General features: G+C 49.0%; 1 protein-coding gene across 3 annotated transcripts in view; it reads left to right on the forward strand.

The window, feature by feature from the left end:
• LOC149520873 (protein HIRA-like) overlaps positions 1-22,981 on the forward strand; it is a 136,481-nt gene that overhangs the window by 55,680 nt on the left and 57,820 nt on the right. For all 3 annotated transcript variants that reach the window (XM_089775058.1, XM_089775056.1, XM_089775057.1), the window contains 4 exons: positions 7,249-7,397; positions 16,135-16,296; positions 17,907-17,965; positions 20,383-20,488. In XM_089775058.1, coding sequence (XP_089631184.1) covers positions 7,249-7,397; positions 16,135-16,296; positions 17,907-17,965; positions 20,383-20,488 — 476 coding nt within the window. The remainder of the gene's footprint in view (positions 1-7,248; positions 7,398-16,134; positions 16,297-17,906; positions 17,966-20,382; positions 20,489-22,981) is intronic.

Genomic DNA, 22,981 nt, shown 5'->3' on the forward strand with positions numbered 1-22,981 from the left:
CGCAAGAACATTATGTCCCAAAAAAAGAGGTTTACCGATCTTGCGGGAAAAGGGGGTTTTGCACAAAAAGAAAATGTCCACACTGCTTGTTTTTGCACAGAAACCCTAGCCCGGGGGGGGTGGAACTGATTGGCAGAAAATATGCAAATGAGATCACGACTCATGCAAATGAGTCCCTCATTAGCATATTTTTTGCCACAAAAACTGGTAGTGTAGACGTAGCCTTGATGATTGATGTATGTAATGTGCTTTCTTTAACAAACGTCCAGCTTATGTCAGGATGGGTCAACAAATCCTTCTGGACCCTCTGTCCTAACCAGTGGCGCTTCTGGAGCGGAGGGCCGGAGTGAAGACAAGATGGAGGCACCCTCAGGATACTTTTATAATCTTGCCCATGCAGAGGGAAAACCCATTCTTCTGCGTGCTGGTGCCTCCCAAAATAGGCTGATCACATGACCCGCAAACCAGTTTCTGTCCTTCTTAGGCAAGGAGCCATGGAGTCTCTCGGTGTCCTTCTCAGGCAAGGGGCCATTGTGTGCTCCTCGGGTGTCAATTGGCAACCCTTTAGCACCATTGTCCATGTAGTATCGAGCAACTGCCCCTCCCAGCAGAGAACATTTAAAATATAAATACAAAGTCCGTATTCATAACTTTACACACACAGGGTACATCTAGACTACATGGCTCTGTTGACGGAGCCATGTAGATTAGTTTACTCGACAAAGGGAAATGAAGCGGAGATTTAAATAATCGTCACTTCATTTAAATCAAAATGGCCACTGCGCTGTGCCCTCTCTGTCTAGACAGGGATCTACCGACCCCAGAACCCTTTGTCGGCAGATCCTTTATGCCTCGTGAAACGAGGCCCACGTTTTGACCCCACCCCAGAACCTTTGGCGGTGGTGCACAAAATCCACTAACCCCGGAACCCCAGAAGAGTAAATCTGGCCTATGGGAAGCCCTGAACTTGAGTCCTCCCTGTCCCTCTGTCCTCCCCCCGCCATGGCTCAAGCATAATTATATAATGGTGCATTTCCGTTAGCAGCTGGTGGTCCACGGTAATGTTTGCATTGAGCCGGGTGGGTCACGGACCAAAAAGTTTGAGAACCACTGCTGTAGGGGAACACTTGAACTTCCCTGGACATTCAGTAATGGATTTAAAAGTAGCCATTGTTCTACAAAAAGAACTTCAGAACTTGATTACAAAGGGAAACAGCTGAACTACATTTGCAAATTCAGTACAATCCAATTAGGTTTGAATAAAGATTTAAGTTGGTAATGCACTACAAATGCAACTTCCCCTCTCTTGATAGTCAACATCTCCCGATCAGCAGCAGTGAATGAGCCACATCCACCTTGACTTGATTAGCCTCATTAATACTTAAGAAGTAACTTTTTCTTTTTAAAAACTAACAAATAGTCTGGTAACACTTCAAAGACTAACAAAACATGTAGATGGTGGTATGAGCTTTTGTGGGCACAGCCCACTTCTTCAGATGACCGGAGTGTTGCAAGTCCAGATCCAAGAATAAATAAGGGAAGGGGGTGGGGAGAAGGAAGAAAAATTGAAGGGGAGGAAGAAAAAAAAGACAGAGAGTAGATAAGCTTCAGAGGGATAGCAGAGTGAGTCTGTAACAGGAAAAACTATAAGTTTGTGCTCTGTCATGACTCCCAGCTAGACTAGGGATGTTAAATATCTATTAATTGAATAGTAGATTAACCTCATGAATTCTTATCGGTTAGTCGCCTAGGGTATGTCTACACTACAATGTTAGTTCGAACTAATGGACGTTAGTTCGAATTAACTTTAATAGGCGCTACACTAGCGCTCCGTTAGTTCGAATTTAAATCGAACTAACGGAGCGCTTAGTTTGAACTAGGAAAACCTCATTTTACGAGGATTAAGCCTAGTTCGAACTAGCTAGTTCGAATTAAGGGCTGTGTAGCCCCTTAATTCGAACTAGTGGGAGGCTAGCCCTCCCCAGCTTTCCCTGGTGGCCACTCTGGCCAACACCAGGGAAACTCTATGCCCCCCTCCTGGCCCCGGACCCTTTAAAGGGTCACGGGCTGGCTACGATGCCCGTGCCAGGTGCAAGCCTGCCAGCACCCAGCCAGCAGACCCTGCATCTGGCACGGCACAGAGCCACCCACCCGATGTCCCCCAGCCCACCCCCTCTTCCCGGGACCAGGCTGGCGGCTCCCGGGAGCTTGCCCGGGACCGCAAGAGGCGGGCACCTTCCTGGGCTAGTGCAGACATCGTGGACCTCATCCACGATCTCCGCACTAGGCACAGGAAAGTGAAGAAGAACTTTCTCTTACTAGTTTGAAGCCTGCTACCCATTCCTTTCCTTTGGTGTCCTCTAGTCCTTCTTTATGGGAACTCATGAAGAACTTTTCTGAATGCACCCTCTCCACCCAACCCCTGCTTTTAGAGACCTCTATCCTGTCCCTGCTCCATCTCCTCTTTTCTAAGCTGAACAGTCCCAGTCTCTGTAGCCTCTCTTCATCTGGGACCTGTTCCCAACCCCTGATCATGTTAGTTGCCCTCCCCTCTCCCAGCCTCTCTCTTCCCCTCTCCCACCTCCTTTTCCCAGTCTCCCCCAGTTTTGTTCAATAAAGACAGTCAATGTTGGAAGAAACGTTATCTTTATTTTGTACATCAGGAAGGGGGGCTAGGGAAGGGTAAGTGAAAGGAGATGAGGGAGGAATGGGGTACGAGCCCCCGATGGGGAGGACTGGGCTGGCTCTGTGGGCTTCTGGGGGTGGAAGCTCTCCTGCAGCCCCCCAATTGCCCCCTCTCCCCAGATGGCAGCCTGCGGCAAGTGCAGCCGGGCTGATGGCCGAGTGGTGTGATGTGCCCAGTGTGGGTACTCCGGGCAATCCAAGCCAGGACTGGTTTTCAAGCGGGGCACCCCTGAGAACTGTCTGTCCGGGGTGGGGGTCGGGACCCTTTAAGCACAGCCCTCGGCTAGCCTGAGACAGCATCTCCACACTCTAAGTCCTAACCTGATGCCCTGCCGGCACTGCTTCCAGCCATCCTTAACCCCGCTTCAGGGTCCACTTAATGTGGACATGCTAGTTCCAATTAGCAAAACGCTAATTCGAAGTAGTTTTTTGTTCTAGACGCGTTAGTTCGAATTAGCTTAGTTTGAATTAACTAATTCGAACTAAGTTAGTTCGAACTAACTCTGTAGTGTAGACATACCCCTATTCTGTAGTTCCTGGGGGTAGGGCTGGCAGCCTGTGTGTTCCATCCCCACTTCCGGGGAGCCCCCTGCCACCCCACACTAATGCCTCTCTATCAGTGGCAACAGCGCAGAGTGCCAGGCAGGAGCTGGTCCAAGAGGGGAGCCAGTTTAAAAACCAGGTCCCCTCACAGACCAGCTGCCTGCCACCATGCACTGCTGCCTCTGGTACAGGGCTAGCAGCAGCCCCTGTCTGGGGGTGAGGTCTGAGCTCCTGGACCCAGTACGAGCTGGAACTGAGCCACGCTGCCTGCCCGCCTGGCTCCTCATATGCTTTAAATGCAGAGCCACAGCGGTAGTAGGTCCCAGACTCAGTGCAGGCTGGGACTGAGCCATGCTGCTGGCCAGCCTGCTAAAATATTTACTGCGGGGGGGCTGGGCGGGAAGAATGCATGTCGTCTATAGCATTAACGTATAAGCTTTTGCTTGCCGGTTAATCGACAAGACTATTACATCCCTAAGCTAGACAGCTTGTGCCTGCAAATTTGTGAAGCAGGATTTTATCCCAGCTCCCGGCTGGCCTGGGGGGAGCAGATTGCACAGGGGTGGGTGGGGTCGGTGTGTGTGTGCGTGTGTGTGTGCGTGCGCGCATGCACGCACTGGCATCTCTGCAGTGAGGTGGAGATAGGGACACCCCCAAACCAACTGTCCCCGACTCACTTGCTGCCGTACTCTCTGTCTGCATTGGAGGCTGAAAGCAGGCTGAATAAGGATGGGGTGCCAGGACATTTGCGTAATTACATTTCCAACAGTTTTGTTGTTGGTTGTCTCTCGGGAGCTGAGGAAGACATGTTGTGCTTTTCATTTATGGAAACGCATGATGCTCCAGAGCCCAAAGGTCGAAACAGTTTACATAGATGTTAATGGCTTACGGTAAAATAATTTTATTTTCTTAACAGAATTTTCTGGAGTGTTGCAAATATCGCTGATCTTAATGTTTTGTTTTGTTTTATTTTAAATCCTGTGTTATTACAGGTTGGACCTCGCTGGTCTGGCACCCTTAGGACCTGACTGGCCCTGAACGAGGGGATTTGCTGGAACCGGGGAAGGTCCCTCCCCTCCTGGCCTGTGCTGCCACTGGGTTAGGGGCCAGCTTGTCCCTGCTGCTGCTCCCCCCCCCCCGGGGCTCTCTAGATGCTTCAGGCCCTGCTTGCTGTAGCTCCTCAGCCACTGGAGCCAGAATGGGGCTGAGGCCAGAGGTCGCTGGCTGCTGCTGGGGCTGAGGCTCCACGGCCACCGCTGGGGCTAGAATTCCCCGCTATGCCACCCGTCTTCTTCCCCCCACATGGCTACCAGACAAGTTGCTGGTACCCCCTACAGCACTCCTGCCCCACCATCAGACCTCCCTGTGCCTGGGCTCTATGGTCCAGGAACATCTGTGTTCCATGCTGGACCATGGATGTTGCTGGACCAGGGAGTCCCGATTAAGGGAGGAACAACCTGTAATTAATACATGGTACAGTAAAACTCCAATGGTCCGGCATCTGACGGTCCGGCACTCCTGATGGTCCGGCACCATCAGGAACCCGGAAGTGCTCCGGGCAGCCGCACCATTGGAGCTGCTCTGCCCCCAGCTTCCCCGATTCAGCCGCTGCTAAAACTGACCAGGGCTGAATCCAGGAAGCAGGGGGCAGAACAGCTGGGGTGCTGCCGGGTAGGTCCAGTAGCGCTGCCCCTCAGGGCTGCGGGACCAACCCAGCAGCACCCCAGCTGTCCCGGATTCAGCCGCTGCTGAAATTGACCAGCGGCTGACTCCAGGAAGCCCGAGACAGAGCTGCTCTGCCCCAGCTTCCTGGAATCAGCCGCTGGTCAATTTCAGCAGCAGCTGACTTGGGTACACCTGGGACAGAGCAGCTGGGGTGCTGCTGGGTTGGTCCCTGCAGCGCCGAGGTTTGGCGCTACCAGACCAACCCAGCAGCGCCCCAGCTGCTCTGCCCCAGGCATCCTGATTCAGCCGCTGCTGAAACTGACCAGGGCTGACTCCAGAAAGCCCGGGGCAGAGCAGCTCTGCCTCTGGCTTTCTGGAGTCAGCCGCTGATCAGTATCAGCAGCGGCTGACTTGGGGACACCTGGGGCAGAGCAGCTGGGGTGCTGCTGGGTTGGTCCAGTAGCGCCGAGGAGCGGCGCTGCAGGACCAACCTGTTAGCACCACAGCTGCTCTGCCCCAGGCGTCCCCAAGAGCAGCTGGGGTGCTGACGGGTTGGTCTCGCGGCGCCAAGGGTCGGCGCTACCGAACCAACCCGGCAGCACTCCAGCTGCTCTGCTGCAGGCGCTCCCAATTCAGCCGCTGCTGAAACTGACCAGCAGCGGCTGAATCGGGGACTCCTGGGGCAGAGCCGGACTATCAGAAGGGAGGGATATGAGGGGGTCTGGGGTAGCATCCCCCCACCCCACACCCCTCATAGCCCCCCCCTTCTGATAGTCGGGCATATCTGATAATCCGGCACCCCCTGGGTCCTAAAGGTGCCGGATTATCGGAAGTTTACTGTATATTGTATTGCATGAACGCCAGATCTTTGCTATGTGGTAGGGTTCTGGCTCTTATGAGTCAGAAGTAGCAAGTACTAGGTGTGATGCTAGTTGTTTTGTAGGCTGAAACCTTATTTGCAAGCTCTTTGAAACATGCATCTGTCTATAAACCCTGACGCCATGTGTTAATGTGTTCTGGGGCCTCCACTCTTTGAGTTGGTGACACACACAAGGTGAAGGTTTCAAACCAGGAGAACTTTTATCTGTTTATACGGGTCTCTGTTTCACTTGTTCTTCTATGGCGTGGATCCTAAACATTCCCCAGAGAAACTGTATAAGCCTGAGTGAATGCCTTTCCCTCTCCTTTCCAGTGTCACGATATTGTATTAGTCATGCTCTCCTTGCAAATACTATTTCTAGTTAACTCCATAGATTTGTTTAGCATCTTAAAGCTGAGCTATGTGTGGATAATATGCATTGTGGTGTGTTTACTAGCTTGAGTTGTTAGAAAGGATGATACAACATGTACTCCAAGGGTGTAGTGTTAGTTTTCTTTGTTTGATTTCATATTAAATATCATAAGCATTGCTCCTTGTTAACTGTCCCTTGTTTTAATGTTTTCTTCCACACCTATGGACTATTTTTTTTAAGTATGTTTTTTGTTTGTGTTGGTGGTGCATATCCACACAGTACCTCAATATTGGTGTTGCACATGAGAAATTTCAACCCGCCCAAGGATAGAAAATGTGAAAGGGAATACTGGTCAGCACCTAGAGCGGTGGTCTCCAACCTTTTTTAGCACAAGATCACTTTTTGAATTTAAGTCAATCCAGGATCTATCTCAAACCCAGATACCCCTGCCCTGCCCCTTTTCCTAAACCCTGTCTGTGCCCCACCCCTTTGCCAAGGCCCCGCACTCCTCAATCTGTGAAGATGGGCTACAGGGGAGGAGGACAGAGTGATATCTGTGCCCCCCTGCCTCTGTCTCCCCCACCCTGCTCAACAAGCAGGAGGCTCCCAGGGGCAGCTCTGAGGCTTTGGGAAGGAGCAGCACTGCAGTGCGGGGAGGGACAGCTGAAGTGCTGGCGCTGGACAGCCTCCCAGCCAAACTAATCAGGATAACCTGTCAGAGGCTCCAAGATCTACTAATAGATCCTGATGTACTGGTTGGTGACCACTAACCTAGAGGGTCTAACATAACATTGACTCATTGTACTACATGCTCCCTTGTTTGTGTGCTTTTACCAGAGAAGTATGGCTTTGATTGCTAGAATTCTCAAACTATAGCAGTATTAGCCCCATTTGTACTAGATTTGGTATCCAGAAATTAATAAACCTTTTTTTTTTAATTGATGGGCTCAAAATAAACAAATTATTGATGGAGATTAGCTCTTGGAATCTCCTTCCTTTTGAAGTAACATGGAGTATTTTGAGGATATTTTAAACAAACTTGTATTGTTTCAATCAGACTCCAAGTTTCCACTGGGCCCTACTTTGGACCTACATTCTGTGTAAAAACATGTTCTTTTTTCAGATAAGCTCAGATCCCTCCATGTATATTGAGGTGGAGAATGAGATGGCCGCTGCGGGATGTTCCAAGCTGAGCAGGTTAAAGTGTAATCGGGAAGGCAAAGAATGGGAGACTGTTCTCGCCAGTCGAATTCTTACTGCAGCTGGAAGCTGGTAAGAGAATTTGCTTGTGGAAGTAGGAACCTTCAGTAAAAGAGTAATAGTCCTTTGAGATGGGAGAGCATTTAGGGTTGTATTGTTATACTATTAAACAAGTGGTTAGTGGAAAGTTTATTCAAGGTTTCATGTGAAAACTTGCTACATTAAAAGTATGTAGGTATTTAATACTTCAGTAGCTTCAGAGGATATTGCTACCTATTTGTCTTTCTTTTTTTTAATCCTGTGTGTATGGCATAGTTTGCAAAATGTTTACATTCATTATTATAGTGCATTACAGGATCCCTTATGTTTATGGAGTCGTGTGATTCTTTATAGTGCGGCGCATCAACCTAAGACCTTCCTGTTGGCCCACTCTGAGACACTTCTGTTCCTCTTTCCTCTTCTTGTAGCATTAGTAACTTGGGCCATTGGCTTTTCTGATCATTGTGGTTGGCTGTTTTTATCATTACTTCTTTTGCAACCTGTACACAATGCTTTCATATTAAACATGTTATATGAATAAATATAATATGCACTGTATGTTCTGATGGCAGCTTCACTAGTGAATTGGCCTTTAGGGTGCTAATGTAATCAAAGTCTTTAAAGCATTCCATGTTCCTATTAGCCAATTAAAATACTTTTTGTCAGACATTGCATTCCTCCATTAAATTCCCCCATTAGAGTGGACTGTGTGATTTAGAACTAACAGTTGTTTAAATGGCAAATGCCACAATGACTGGAGATTGAGAAGAACACTTTTTAATTACAATATTTTTGTGATATACATGTTTCCTCAGGGATACCTGTAATTTCTCCTCCTTCTCAACAGTAGGCTTTTATTTTTGCATCAGAAGTTTAAATTAACCTGTGATATCTTGTTGAGGTCAACTATGAGAGAAGTACCCACAAGTCTGATTCACAGTTCATCTGAACCTTTTTCTGGTTTCACACCCTTAAGAATTATACTGAGGTTTGCATTGGAACAAATTAATAAATTACAGCTGAAATCGATAAATTGTACTTGGTTTTACATGGAAGCTGTTATGTTTTTGAGGTGTAAATGTTTTGCAAAAACTCTCATTGGCCTAAGTTGATTCAAACTCCAACCCAAGAGCACCACAAGGTTAAGTTAGCCTGGCCTCAGTTTCAAGCTTGTTAAGAAGAGGTTGGTTGCAAAGTTTTATGTACAGTTATCAGAGCTCTCCTTCACATCATGTCCTTTCATCCATAACCAGAAACTGCAAATTCCTGATCATTAATGTACATTGTCCAGTGTTTAGATTGAAGCATACCTTAGAGTAGGATAGAAATAAGAAGTGTGTAAAATGTAGGCTGAAATCTCACATGCCCTTTAATGAAGGAGGTAGGACGTGCTCTTTATACAGCATAAGTGTTGCCTCACTGATCGAAGTGCTATCCAACACCATGTTTTAAACATGCACTATTTACTTCGAAATACCGGGTCCCTGCTGCGCGTAGACGCGGGCAGTTAGTCCGGACTTGTAAATTTCAAAAATGGCGACCGGCCGGGAAGATGCAAATGAAGCCCAGGATATTTAAATCCCGGTCTTGATTTGCAACTTCGAATGCCTACATTAACCTCCCTAGTTTGAACTAGGGGGCTAGTGTAGACATACCCCAAGTGATGTCTCCATGGGTGCTCCAACTGTCGGTGTCGGACTTGTCCCGGCACCACATATCGAAGATCTTTCAAGCAGTATCTGGTTGGGCCACGCATGTGCGGTACGGGGCGCATGCGGTTCGCACCTTTTGGAGTTCACACGTGCGACCCAACTCCCCTCAGTTTTCCTCATACTGCCCTCATTCGCAGATGGAATCTGATCCTCTCCTCCTCTTGGAATTCCTGTAGATAAGAAATTAGTTTTAGTTTGTTAAAATTATAGTTATCATTTCTCTCTTGAATTTGTTTAATAAAAAAAAAATTATTCCTCATGTAAATAGTTTACAATGTCAAGAGACAACGCAGCTACAACCAAGCCTCGTATCGGCGCGCGCTCTCAAAAAAAATAAAAAAAATAAAGGCTTAATGGTAATAGTGAATAAAAGAATAAGAGCCTATTGAAATGCCTGGCTCTCCTGGATTCAAAAAGTGCGACAAATGTCGTGACCCTATGCCAGTATTGAATGGCCACGGGTTATGCATCCGCTGCGTGGGAGAGAGAGACACGTCCCTCAGAAGTGCGTTCACTGTTGCAGCCATATGGTCAGGTTCCGGAAGGACAGGAAGCTTAAGACTCCAGATGCTACTTTTTGATAAAGTACTAGAGCCACAGACAGCCAAGGAGGGGAGTACTCAGCAAGAGACCCCTGCTAAACAAAGGAAACAGACAGGCTCACCTTCATCTTTGCCACCTGCAAAAAACAGAGCTTCTCTAGCCTGCTCTCTACCTCCCAGAATTAGCATGGGAGATAAGCCAGGCGCCTCTGGCACCGGGTGACCCCGGTTGCAGAGCCGAAAGAGAAAACCCCGCAACCCTTGGCACTGACCACGCTGGCACTGATGACATCAGATGCCCAAGAACTGGACACAACATGAGCACTGGATACACCACAGGTACCAGCCAAAACACCAGCACCGACGAGAGTGAAGTCAAAATCCGCCAGCACCTTGACTCATTCTCCCAGTCCGGAACGGGTGCCTTCTCCACAAGCACTGATGCCCTCTACAGCAGCATGGCCTGCATCAACACTGTTGGCGCATTCTTCTTCTTGCCACCATCCTCCTTATAGTCAGTTATGATGTCCCGGTGCTGGGGGATAGACAGTGTTCAAGGTCACCACAAGAGGGTTTTCACAGGCGATACCCCTGAATGGCGACAGACTATCCCTCGTTCACTGAGATCACTGGTCCTTTCACATTACAGTGATTATGAGGATGATTGCAGGAGTGTATTCTCCTCCCCAGCTAGACCAGCTATGCCCCATGAGCGCCACCGACCACGTTATTCTCACTATTCTCTGTGGTATCCAAAATGCTCTTACCTCACACATTACTCATCTCTGTGGTCTCCGTGTATGCACTGGGCACCATCCAGACATCGTTCGTTGCTGCCATCAACACTTGCCTGTAGGTCAGCACCAGCCTCCCGTGTTTATAGTCCTCCCCCTCCTACGGAGGATTTGGAAACTGAGAAAGGACAGATCATTGGCAATGCTGACCCCGACCGACCGGGAACCTCTCCAATGGATAATTCATCTTCCTCACCGGATGAGGTGGTCATCTTGGACGATACATCTCCCACCCACAATTTAAAACAATTTCAGGATCTTTTCAAGAGGGTTGTTGTGGCGGGTTTTAAGGGTGCGAGCTCCACACCCCGTGGCTCCCGCCCGCGCCCCGGGCCGGGGCCGGCGGAGTGGGGTGGGGCTCCGCGAACCCACCGCCTTTGAGAGTTCAGTTATCCCGTCCTCCGGGGTCCATGAGTGAGTCTGGTCCCGGGTGCGATCACCCCTCGCCCTGTATGGGGCCGAGGGGGCTCGGCGGACCCGGTCCGGTACCTTACCAGGCGGCCCCCGGCCGGGACCCGGCCGGGGCTCTGGAGCCGTCCCTCTAGTCCTGGTCCCTTCCTCTCGGTCCCTCTCGGCAGGGGGAGGTTGGGTAGTGTGTTCGGCTATTGCCGCCTTGAGGACCTGCGCTGAGGTCGGGGTGTGGGGAGTGGGGGACCCGGGCCCGCCCTCACCACCGGGTCCCAGCCCGAGGCCCTAAGTGAGGTGGGCGCTTTAGAGCGATCCCCCCACGGCAGGCGGGGCAGCCGCCCGAAACTCGCCTGCCCACGGGCGCCAAAACGGTCCCGCCTCGGGCTCCTTCCACTCCCCCGCCGCCTCCCCACTTACCCCATCGCAGCCGCCGTGCCCATCCCAGGGCTAGTCGCCAGCTGCCGGCGTCGTCTCCTCTCGTTGCCCGGAAGGCCGGGTGCTTGGGGTGCCGGGAAGCCAGGGTGGCTGCCCTCTCACTCCCCCCTCCCGGAGCGTCTCCCGGCCCCTGTTATGGGCGCGGGCGGGTGACGTCAGGGGCGCAAGCCCCGCCCCCTCCGTGGCTCTCCGAGCCGGCTCCCGCCAGAGCGCGCCCGTGGCTCCGCCCCGGGACGCAAACCGTGGCGCCCTAAGCGGGCGTTTCGTGGCTGCCCAGGGCTTCCCCCGCTTCCCCCGGCGCGCGCCCGCCCCCGCTTTCGGCTGCGGCGGGGTTGGCGGCGCCGTGCCGAGCGGCTCTCGGCCGTCTGCGGCCGCCGCTTCCCGCTCGGGAGGGGGGGCCTCCCCCGCTCCCAGTGCGGACCCCGCTGGGTCCGTCACAGTTGTCATTAGTCAAGAGGTCAACCTATCAGCAGCGCAAGGGAAAATAACATAGGCTCTTGAAAAACGTACAGCCATCTGCGAAAACAAAGATCGCACTCCCAATTGATGAAGCCATTATGGAGGTGGCGGATAAAGTATGGCAAACACCAGCCTTGGCTCCCCCTAATAATAAACGTGCGGACAGAAAATATTTTGTTCCATCGAAGGACGTGGACTTCTTATTCCTTCACCCACAACCTAACTCTTTGGTCATCCATATCGCAAACCAAAGGTCCAAAAATCCACAGTATAAGGCACAAACGTTTGGACCTATTATACAGAAAAATGTACTTGTCATCCACACTACAACTACGGATAGTGAATTACACTGCTCTACTCGCCAATCATGATTTTGATAATTATGCCAAGCTGACCAAGCTAATGCAACATCTCGCTGACAAGAGGCCGATCCTGAAGTCCATAGTCCAGGAGGGGTACATGACCTCTCGTAACGCCCTGCAGATGGCATTGGATGCGGCTGATACAGCAGCATGGGCAACAGCTACGTCAGTGGTTGAGATGTACCTCGTGGTTATGGGCGGCAGGTGTTCCCAAAGACCTGCAAGTGAAAGTTGAGGACCTGCCATTTGAGAAGCAGAAGCTATTTGCAGCAAGGACAGATGAAGTCCTTCATTCAAGTAAAGACTCACGCACTACACTGCGTACTTTAGGAATGTACACATCACCGTACCATAGGAAACTATATACATCCGATCAGAGACCGAGACCTCTCCTACACCAGACAGCAGAATAGACCTTTCAAGCAGACTTGATCCAGGGCAAGGAACCAGCGTAGCTGCGCCCCTAACAATCGAGCACCCAGCCAACAGTCCTCCAGGCAGCAAGTTTGAGGGCTTGGTCAAGAGCCAGCACGACCCCTCCATTCCTTCAGTGCCTCACGATCGTGCGACTTTCCATCATCGCCTACGCCCTTTTTATGACCAGTGGGCAGCAAATAACTACAGACCATTGGGTCCTAGAGATGGTAAAATGCAGCTATTCCATTCCCTTTATTTCAGTGTCCCCAACTTCCCCCACCCTCCCCGTCTCTCTTCAGAGACCCCTCTCACAAATCACTTCTACGTCAAGAGGTGAACCACCTCCTATACATAGGTGCCATAGAGACAGTGCCCGAGCAATATTGGGGCAGGGGATTTTACTCAAATTATTTCCTTCAGAAAAGAGGATTGAGGGTTGGAGGCCCATCCTAGACCTACACCGCCTAAACAAATACCTACTCAAACAACGGTTCAAGATGATTACGCTTACATCTATCATCCCGGCACTAGAGGAGGGAGGCTGGTTTGCAGCCCTCGACCTCCAAGATGCTTGCTTCCATGTAACCATACACCCAACCCACAGACGTTTTCTCCACTTTACGGTCACCTCAGAACATTTTCAGTATCGAGTCCTGCCCTTTGGACTCTCTTCTGTCCCCAGAGTGTTTTCAAAGACCCTGGCCGTGGTAGCAGCGCATCTACGTCACGGGGGTATCATCATTTTGGTCCTGCCAAAATGATGATACTTGGTCCTGCCATGAGGGCAGGGGACTGGACTCGATGACCTCTCGAGGTCCCTTCCAGTCCTAGTATTCTATGATTGATTTTTTTTCCCCCCTACCTCAACGACTGTCTTATTTAAGGCCCAGCCCGACATGCAACTCAGCGTATGATTCAGTTTACCAAGAGGCTATTCGAATCCCTTGGCCTCATCGTAAATGAGAAAAAATCCACCCTATGTCCCCTGCAATCTCTAGAGTTCATAGGAGCTTGTCTGGTTTTCACCACGGCAAAGAGCATACCTCCCCACTCGACGTTTTGAAGCCGTAACAAGCCTTATAACAATCATAACATCCAATCCTACCGTGACTGTATTAACCTGTCTCTGCCTTATGGGCCACATGGCAGCCATGACTTATGTTGTCCAACATGCACGCCTGCACTTTTGCTGCCTTCAGCATTGGCTGTCCTCAGTTTATATCCCATCCAAGCACCATCTGCACAAGTGGGTGACCGTCCCCACCAATGTTTGCACCTCCCTGAAGTGGTGGACCAGTCCAAAAAAACACCTTCTGGGTGTTCCCTTTTGCCAGATGCAGCCCTCTACACAGATCACTACAGACACTTCCCTCCTTGGGTGGGGCACGTACATGCAAGGCCAATTTGCTCAGGGCAGATGGTCAGCTCATGGATCCCGCTGGTACATCAACCTCCTGGAGCTGCGTGCTATGAGCAACGCTTGCAAGTACTTCACTCAATACATCCGCGGCTCTACGGTGCGCATTCTAATGGGCAATACCACCACCATGTTTTACATCAACTGCCAAGGGGGTGCCCGCTCTCCATCCCTCTGTGCGAAGGCTGTGTGCCTGTGGAATTGGTGCATCTGCAACAACATCAGCCTCATTGCATTGTGTATCGCAGGGGTCAACAACGCAACTGTGGATGCTCTAAGCCGTCATTTTATTACAGACCATGAATGGGAACTTCATACAGATGTCCTGCATGCCCTGTTTTATCGATAGGGATTTCCAATGGTAGATCTTTTTGCAACATACCAGAATTTCAAGTGTCCCCAGTATTGTTCCAGGATGGGGATAGGACCAGGATCCCTTGGAGATGCCTTCCTTATAACATAGGAGGCTTGGCTCTCATGCATTCCCTGATTCCTCTTATACCCAGAGTACTCAGGAAGATTGAGGTGGATGGCACCCGGGTCATCCTATAGCCCCTGCCTGGGCCAGACAGACTTGGTTTCCCTATCTTTATCGGATGTCTCGTTGACCTCCTTACCTGCTTCCAAGTCGGCAAGATCTCCTATTCCAGGATGCAGGCAATCTTCTTCACCCCCAGGCAGAAACACTACACCTGACCGCATGGTTTCTCTCTGGCTCTTGGAGAGGGAAAAGAGCTGTTCACAACAGGTGAGAAATGTCCTGATTAACAGTAAAAGACAGGCTACACGCAAGACTTACCTTCAAAAGTGGAACTGCTTTGTAGCATGGTGCAGCAACAGCGATACTCAGCCTACTGCCACTCCACTCCATATGATCCTGGATTACATCATGCATCTGAAAGACCAAGGACTATCACTCTCCTCCCTCAGAGTGCGTCTTGCTTCACTGGCGGCTTTCCACCCTCTGATCGATGAATATTTGATATTTGTGCACCCGATCTCTAAGAGATTTCTTAGAGGACTACATAATCTTAATCCCCATGCAGGCCTTTAGCCCCCACGTGGGATCTGGACCTTGTGCTCAGCACACTGACTAGACCCCCATTTGAGCCTCTAGACACGTTTGCTCTCCCTACTAACAACAAAGACAGTGTTTCTAATAGCGATCATGTCAGTGAGACGAGTGAGCAAAATTGCTGCTCTCATGGCAGCACCACCTTACACTGTTTTATAAAGACAGAGTGGTCCTCCGACCCCATTCCTCCTTTCTACTGACGAACCTATTGTCACATTAACGAACCTATTGTTCTTCCCAAATTTCACCTGAAGCCTCATGCTTCTCGCGAGGAGTTAGTATTACACACACTGGACAGCCGTAGGGCGTTGGCATTCTATATAGACCGTACACGGCCCTTCCACAAATCACAAGCATTATTTCTCTCCCTTGCGGAACAATCTCAGGACACACCATTATCCTCATAGCACATTTCCAAAATAATTACATCGCGTATTACCCAATGTTACTTGCTGTGAAACGGACCTTTTCCTACAACCCCGACAGTACGTTCCACACTGGCTGTAGTACGTCATCTGCCTTTCTGACGGGAGTCCCTCTTACAGAGATCTGTTCAGCAGCTACATGGTCGTACAACCACACCTTTACGAGATACTATGCAATCGCCCCACGAATGGAGACGATCTCTGCTGTAGCCCAGGTGGTCCTTGCATCTCTGCATAACACTTAATCCGAAGCCCACCTACTGCACTTTGTGTACTGCTACAGAGTCACCAACAGTAGAGCACCCACAGGGACATCACTTGAAGAAGAAAGGGAAGTTACTCATCTTATGCAGTAACCACAGTTCTTCAAGATGTGTGTCCCTGTGGGTGCTCCACGACTCACCCTTCCTTCCCCTCTTCTTTGGATCTATTCCACGTAATTGGGCGGTTATGAAGAAAGCTGAGGGGAGGTGGGGCTGTGCATGCGAACTCCAAAGGCACGGACCGCATGCACGGCCTGACCAGATACTGCTTGAAAGATCTCTGATCTGTGGCACCGGGACGAGCCTGACACCAGCAGTGGAGCACCCATGGGGGGGGGGAGGGAAGACATCTCGAAGAACTGTTGTAACTGCACAAGGTAACTTCCTTTTGTATGATAACCCAAGTGATCTTGCTTTTTTCATTTCACTGAGTTTAAATGTTTCCCTTTTATCATTTTCAGTGATGTGGTGAGTGTAGCCTGTGAGAAGAGGACCTTATCTGTATTTTCAGCTTGCGGTCGTCGCCTTCTCCCGCCTATTATATTGCATTCGCCTATTTCAGCTTTACGTTGCACAGGTTCCTACGTCATGGCTCTCACCACTATTGCTACACTGTCTGTATGGTGAGTACTAAATTATGTTGCCATGACTGCCAATGAGCATGAGCTGTGTTTGACTGGTTACCTTACTGCTTCCAGGTAATGATTTTAATTGGAGCTGATAGCTTTTTAGGTTGGTTTGCTCTGCTTCAAATCAGGTTTACTTTTGATTGAGTCTCTTTTGGGGATGTGAAATTCACCCCTGTGTGGAGGTGTTGTGCCTGCTGTCTTTTGCAGGTTTAAGTGGAACTCTGCACGGAGGTGAATTTCACCCTAGAACGTGGATGGTTTATCCTACTAATGGTCATTTATTTGAGCCATCTTCTAGGACAGCGTGATCTTATTCTGTGTAATTAAGGGAAAGAAGGAAACATAGAAATAATTCAAATCTTCACTTTTAGTAAATCAACATTGACGTTGGAAGTAGGGATGTCAACGTGTAGAGTACACGATTAACCGATAAACCTGGGTTTATCAGTTAATCCTATCAACTACACACAATTCTCTCTCCCCCCCCCTCCTGCTGGGGGGCAGGGAGCGGGAGCTGGTGCCTGTCCCTGTGAGGAGCTGGCTTTAAGCAGGCTCCCCATGAGCACCAGATCCACCTTCTCTCTCTTCTCCCCCACCCCCCACTGCTCTCTGATAGAGACACAGCAGCGTGGAGAATGAGGGGGGGCAGGTGGGAGCTGATACATGTGGGGAGCCTGCCAGCTCCATGAACCCACCTGACGCACGTGCGCCCCCCCCTTGCTGCCTCCTACAAAGGCGGGGGGGAGGGGGCGGGCAGGGCAGGGGCAGGCAGGAAGGAGCCGGTGCTGAGGGGAGCTGGCTTGAAAGCTCCGGTATCTCACGGAGCAGCCTTTGTCCGTGGGGAGCTCGGACCCCATGTAGACAGGGGCTGCTAGCACCCTGCGCTGCTGCTTCTGTATCAGAGGCAGCAGCGCAGCAGGCAGAAGCTGGTTTCTAAACTGGCTCCCCTTGTGGACCGGCTCCCACCTGCCACTCTATGCTGCTGCTTCTGACAAAGACAGCAGCGCAGAGTGGCAGGGGGCTCCTTGGGAGTGGGGTCGGAGTGCACTGGCTGCCGACCCCACCTTTGCAGGCTGTTGAATAGTCGTGTAACCACTAAAATTTCATACGGTTACATGACTATTCAATTACATGCTATCTATCTAGCATCCCTAATTGGAAGGTGTGTTGTCTAACGGCTAGAGTATGGGCCTAGTAGTCAGAAGGCATGGGTTCAGTTCCCAGCTCTGCTGCTGACTCACTGTGTGACCTTGGACAATTCAGTTAACCCCTCTTTCTACATTAGTTTACTTAGTTCATACCTATTTTCCCTATTTTACAAATTATCTCAGAGAAATGTTGTGAGGCTTAACGTTTGCAAAGTATGATGAGATTCTCTAACATAAAGGGCCACAGATGCTTCTTATCCTTTTTGGAAACGGGTGCATACAGCTCTGCTTTGCTATTAATTTTTTATGGCTGCTAAAATTGTGTTACCAAAATAATGACGAAAATAAACTTTAATCAGAAACATTCTGGAAACTGGTTTGTTATATGTTTGGAGTATTAATTTCTTTTTTTTAACTGATAGATTTCTCTCCTCCACACCCCCCCCCCCCTTTCAGGAATGTTCATAAACAGTCAGCGGTTGTCAAAGATGAGTCTCTGCAAACAATATTAGCAGGTAATGAAAGGGGAAATTTACCTGCCAAGCTTAGCTTTTCAGCCATCCTGTAATATGTAGAGCCATTAATGAGGTGTACTAAAATTCTACCTACCCTGTAAAGCAAAAATAAATAGGTTTTCTTCTGTGTGTAGTTGGGTGTTAAAGGGAAATCACTGGATAATATTTCATTACCACAGAAATAATCAAGATAAAAATATAAGGAGATGATAGACTATTTAGGATACTGTAATTTATTCTTAAATGTTGAAATGCAGCATTGTAGATGTATCATGAAACACTTTGTAATCTGGTGTATAAATACTGTAACACTACTGAGGTTCCTAGTGCATATCTTGCATATTTTAAAACTCTATTGATCAGAAATTATCTGAATTTAACAAATCTATTTTCTGTCCTTGCCAATATCTGGCAAAAAAAAAAAAAAAAAAAAACACACACCAGTGTTGCAGGAAACACACTGGCCTCCTATCTAGATTTTAGTCTTAGTAGTACTAATCAAAAGCAATTTGAGAGGGGTGGGATAAAATCAGCAAACGGCAGAAGTTTTCTCAGAAAGGCAGCTACAAGCCCTGGTCAATTGGTCCTGCATGTAAAACATGCTCCAATAAACAGTAGTATCAGAACATGTTGGTAAACACGATACAATGAATATCTCCGCATTACAGCATGTTTACCTTTGATACCACACCTTCCCAAGTATAGTTTGTTAGATGATTGGCATGCAAATATATGTAAACAGAAAAGTTTATTTTTTAAAGATGACAGAAAAATAAATAGGTGACTATTCTGCCCTGAGATTTAGGGATGTAAAATCCTGGTTAATCGGCTAAACATTAGGTTGACCTAACGTTTAACAGATTAACTCACTAAGCGAGATCCAGGCTGGGGCAGCTCCCACCCCCAGACCCGTGCTGGGGCTGCCACCAGCTCCCGCCCCTGCTGGAGCAGCCCCTGTCCGTGGAGGGGCTGGGCCCCCCATGGACAGAGGCTGCTCCAGACACCAGAGCAGCCCCTGCCTGCAGGATGCCCAGGAGCTGCTCTGGACGAGAGCAGCCCCTATCTGTGGCGGGCCCCCTGTGGGGCTGAAGCAGCTCCATGCCCGTGGCAGGCAGGGAGCTGCTCCAGCCCCCTCTGGTTACCAGTTAACAGGAACCGGTATGCATCAGCCATTTAGGGTAAGGCTTGCTGGTTAACCAGTTGACCTTTCACTAGGGATGTTAGCGTATAGTTGTTTAAATGATTAACCGATATGCCTGGGCTTACAGGTTAATCCTAATGACTACATGCGCTCACACTCACACACCCCTTACTGCCTCTATTAGAGGCAGCAAGTGGGGGTAGCTGGCTTAAAAGCCGGCTCTCGGAGAGCACTGACTCCCGCCAACCCCCCCCCCACCCCCCAAGTGTGTAAATGTGTTACCACTAAAAAATTCTAGCGGTTACACATTTACACAAAAACATGATAGTTAATATCCCTACCTTTCACATCCTTATTTGAGATACTACAACATCCTTTTGCGCCAACCCTTTATGTTGCAGTTTCTCAAGATTATGTAATAATAGTTGCAAAGAAATGACCCATATGTTGAGCTCAGTGCCGAGAGTCCGACTTCTAAGTCAAGCTCCACTGCTGACTTGATTTCACCTCTCTACCTCCTCTTCCCTGTCAGTAAAATGGGAGTAACACTTGTTACATCTGCTTCAGAAGGGCTGTTGTGAGGATTAATTAATGGGTATAAGAACGGCCAGACTGGGTCAGACCAAAGGTCCATCCAGCCCAGTGTCCTGTCTGCTGACAGTGGCCAGTGCCAGGTGCCCCAGAGGGAGTGAACACAACAGGTAATCCTCACGTGATCCCTCCCCTGTCACCCACCTCCAGAGAAACAGAGACTAGGGACACCATTCCTACCCATCCTGGCTAATAGCCTTTGATGGACTTAACCTCCATGAATCTATCTAGCTCTTTTTTGAACCCTGTTAAAGTCCTAGCCTTCACAACTTCCTCTGGCAAGGAGTTCCACAGGTTGACTGACTGTGCGCTGAGTGAAGAAAAACTTCCTTTTAAACCTGCTGCCTATTAATTTCTTCTGGTGACCCCTAGTTCTTATATTGTGGGAATAAGTAAATAATTTTTTTCTTATTCACTTTTTCCATACCAGTCATGATTTTATAGACCTCTATCCTATCCCCCCCTTAGTCTCCTCTTTTCTAAACTGAAAAGCCCTAGTCTTTTTAATCTCGTTTCATATGGGACCTGTTCCAAACCCCTAATCATTTTAGTTGCCCTTCTCTGAACCTTTTTCAATGCCAGTATATCTTTTTTTAGGTGTCTACTGTGTTTTAAATGTGTAGAGTTGTAATTGTTGTTTAATGGTTACTTCAGCGGAAGTCATGAGATCTGATTTGATCTGTAGGAAATGATACAACTGTGTCTCAAATTTTGCTGACTCAGCATGGTATGCCAGTAATGAGCCTGTCTGATGGAAAGACCTATTGTTTTAATCCTTCTCTTTCTACATGGTAAGTTGTACATCTTTCCTACTTTTTATGACAGGGGTGGGGAACCTTTTTTGAATTGGGGGCCACTGACCCGCAGAAAAATCATCGGGGGCTGCACACAAGTGAGAAGTGCCCCCCCCCCCAACCCCTCACTGATGTGACCCCTGACTGGGAAGAAGAAAGACACTCCCCACATTCCCCTTGCACACCAGAGCCTAGAGGGGCCCGGGCTAGTAGATTTTTGTGTGCTCTGCGCTAGCATGGGTTTCCCAATGCTGGGGTGGGGGGCGACGAGGCGGCCCTGAGCCTCGGGGGCCTGAACCAGCCCCCGGGCCTTAGGTTCCCCACCCGTTTTATAAAGTTGGCTGTGTTAGCATGCCAGTTCTGATTTACTGCCCCTTAATTGTGTACTGTGAAAACTAACCTGAGCAGGAACACACTCTAGGCTTGTCTGCTAATTTGCTCCCCATGTACTAGTACGTGGATGACTGGACCAGTCCCTTTAATGGTCTTAAAATAAACCTTGTAAGTTAAAAGCTTAAATGGAAATTTATTACCTTTCCGTTTTTTCACCTCCTGTTACATATATATACTCTGATTTGTCATCATGAGTTGCTTGTAACTGCCTGCAAGTTGATGTGCATTTAAAGTGGATTGGTCATTCAGACATTCATGATTTGTGATGGTAAAAGGTAATAATATTTGGAAAAAATAATGTAGAGCAGCTGTCAGGAAACTTGGAACAAAAAACAGGACTATGTAGCACCTTAAAGACTAACGATGGTTTATTAGGTGATGAGCTTTTGTGGGCCAGACCCACTTCCTCAGATCTGAGGAAGCTCATCACCTAATAAACCATCTTGTTAGTCTTTAAGGTGCTACATAGTCCTGTTTTTTCTTTCGGCTAGACCAGACTAACATGGCTACATATCTATTACTAGGAAACTTGGATGCACTCTAATATTTAGAGGGTAGTTTGTATGTTTAGATTATGGGTTCTTATTTAAAACAAATTGGAGGGGGGGGTGGAATTCTGGATAAAATTTCATTTTTACTGCCTGGCTCTAGTCCACGTCTGTCATGGCCTTGATATTAGTCAAACTTAAGGCTGACCTTGTGCTTAATTCCTGCTGTCTTTTTTTTTTTTCCTCTGCAACAATTAAAACAGTGAAAAATGGAGCCTGGAATCTTAGCCATAACTCTAAATTTCTTATCACTTCTTCATTTGTGCCACTCCCTCAGACTGATGTAAAAGAATATCACCAGCTCAAATTAATCATCATGAAATAATCAAGATTACTGTATTAGTGCCATTGTGTATCTTAGGTGTCTGGTAAGCATAGAAGTAGCATTCATGTGAGCAACCAGTTCCCCGGCCTGTCAACATCGTGTAGATGATAGCCTTAATTAGGTGTAGGAAGTGGGAACTGTAGCTGTCTACTCTCGCCTGTCAGTATGAAGGAGGCATAGTATTTGTGGCATAAGGGAAGTGCCAGATGCCTTCTGAGACTAGGTCTGGTGTGTGGAAGGGCTTGGGGTAAAGTTAATTTCCTGATGAGAAAATAATTACCTAGGTTCTCCTTCAACTGCTTGTTCGTGTTGATTCCAATCAGGTGTGAAGTAAGATGAGGGCCTGAAACATAAGCCCATGCAGCACAGGCCTGGTTTGAGGCCTGAGGCCTAGCTAACAATGGACAAAACATGGTGTAGTGGGGTCTATTTGAAACCATGGGAAGGTGGGCGGGCAAAGCCTGCCCGCGTTCTAAAAGCCCCTCCCCCAGCCTTACGGGAGGGACAACTGGATCCATGTTCAACAAATTCCAGGGGACAAATAATGACAAAAGGATCAAGGAGTGCAGGTCACAGGTTTAAAATAAGGGAACCAAATGGGGACACCGAGCAGAGAACCCCGGACAGCGCCCACTGCTCCTCAAAGCTGTCGATGGAGCCAGTGGATGCCGCCCAGAGGAACTCTGCCCGGATACGTGAAGCTAGGGAGGAACTGAAATAGGCCCCACAGTCGCAGAGAACCCCCCCCCCCCCCCCCATCCAACATCCTACTCCTGGTGTTGTAAATAGCGGTTTTCGCTAAGGCCAGGAGGAGGTTGACGAGGAGGTCTCGCGACTTTGTGGGGCCACGGATTGGGTGTGCGTAAATGAAAAGGTGAGGGGAGAAGTGCAGCCAGAACCTCAATAAGAGGTTCTGGAGGAGCCGGAATAGGGGCTGCAACCTGGCGCATTCAAGGTAGACGTGCGCCAGGTTCTCCCTCACACCGCAAAAGGGGCAGGCTTCCGGGATAGGGGTGAACCACGCCAGGTACACGCCCGTGCTCACGGCCCTGTGAAGGAGCCGCCAACTGATGTCCTCGATGGGCCGTGGAATTAAGGTGGAGTACACACTGGCCCATCGGGAGTCCCCCACCCTCTATAGGTCTTAGATAGTCCGGACACTTAGAATCGGGGCGGGACACGAGGGTTGGGAAATGCAGAGTGTGGAGCACGAGCGTGTACAGC

The sequence above is a fragment of the Pelodiscus sinensis genome, chromosome W, assembly GCF_052426305.1.
Source record: "Pelodiscus sinensis isolate ZL-2025 chromosome W, ASM5242630v1, whole genome shotgun sequence".
Lineage (NCBI taxonomy): Eukaryota > Metazoa > Chordata > Testudines > Trionychidae > Pelodiscus > Pelodiscus sinensis.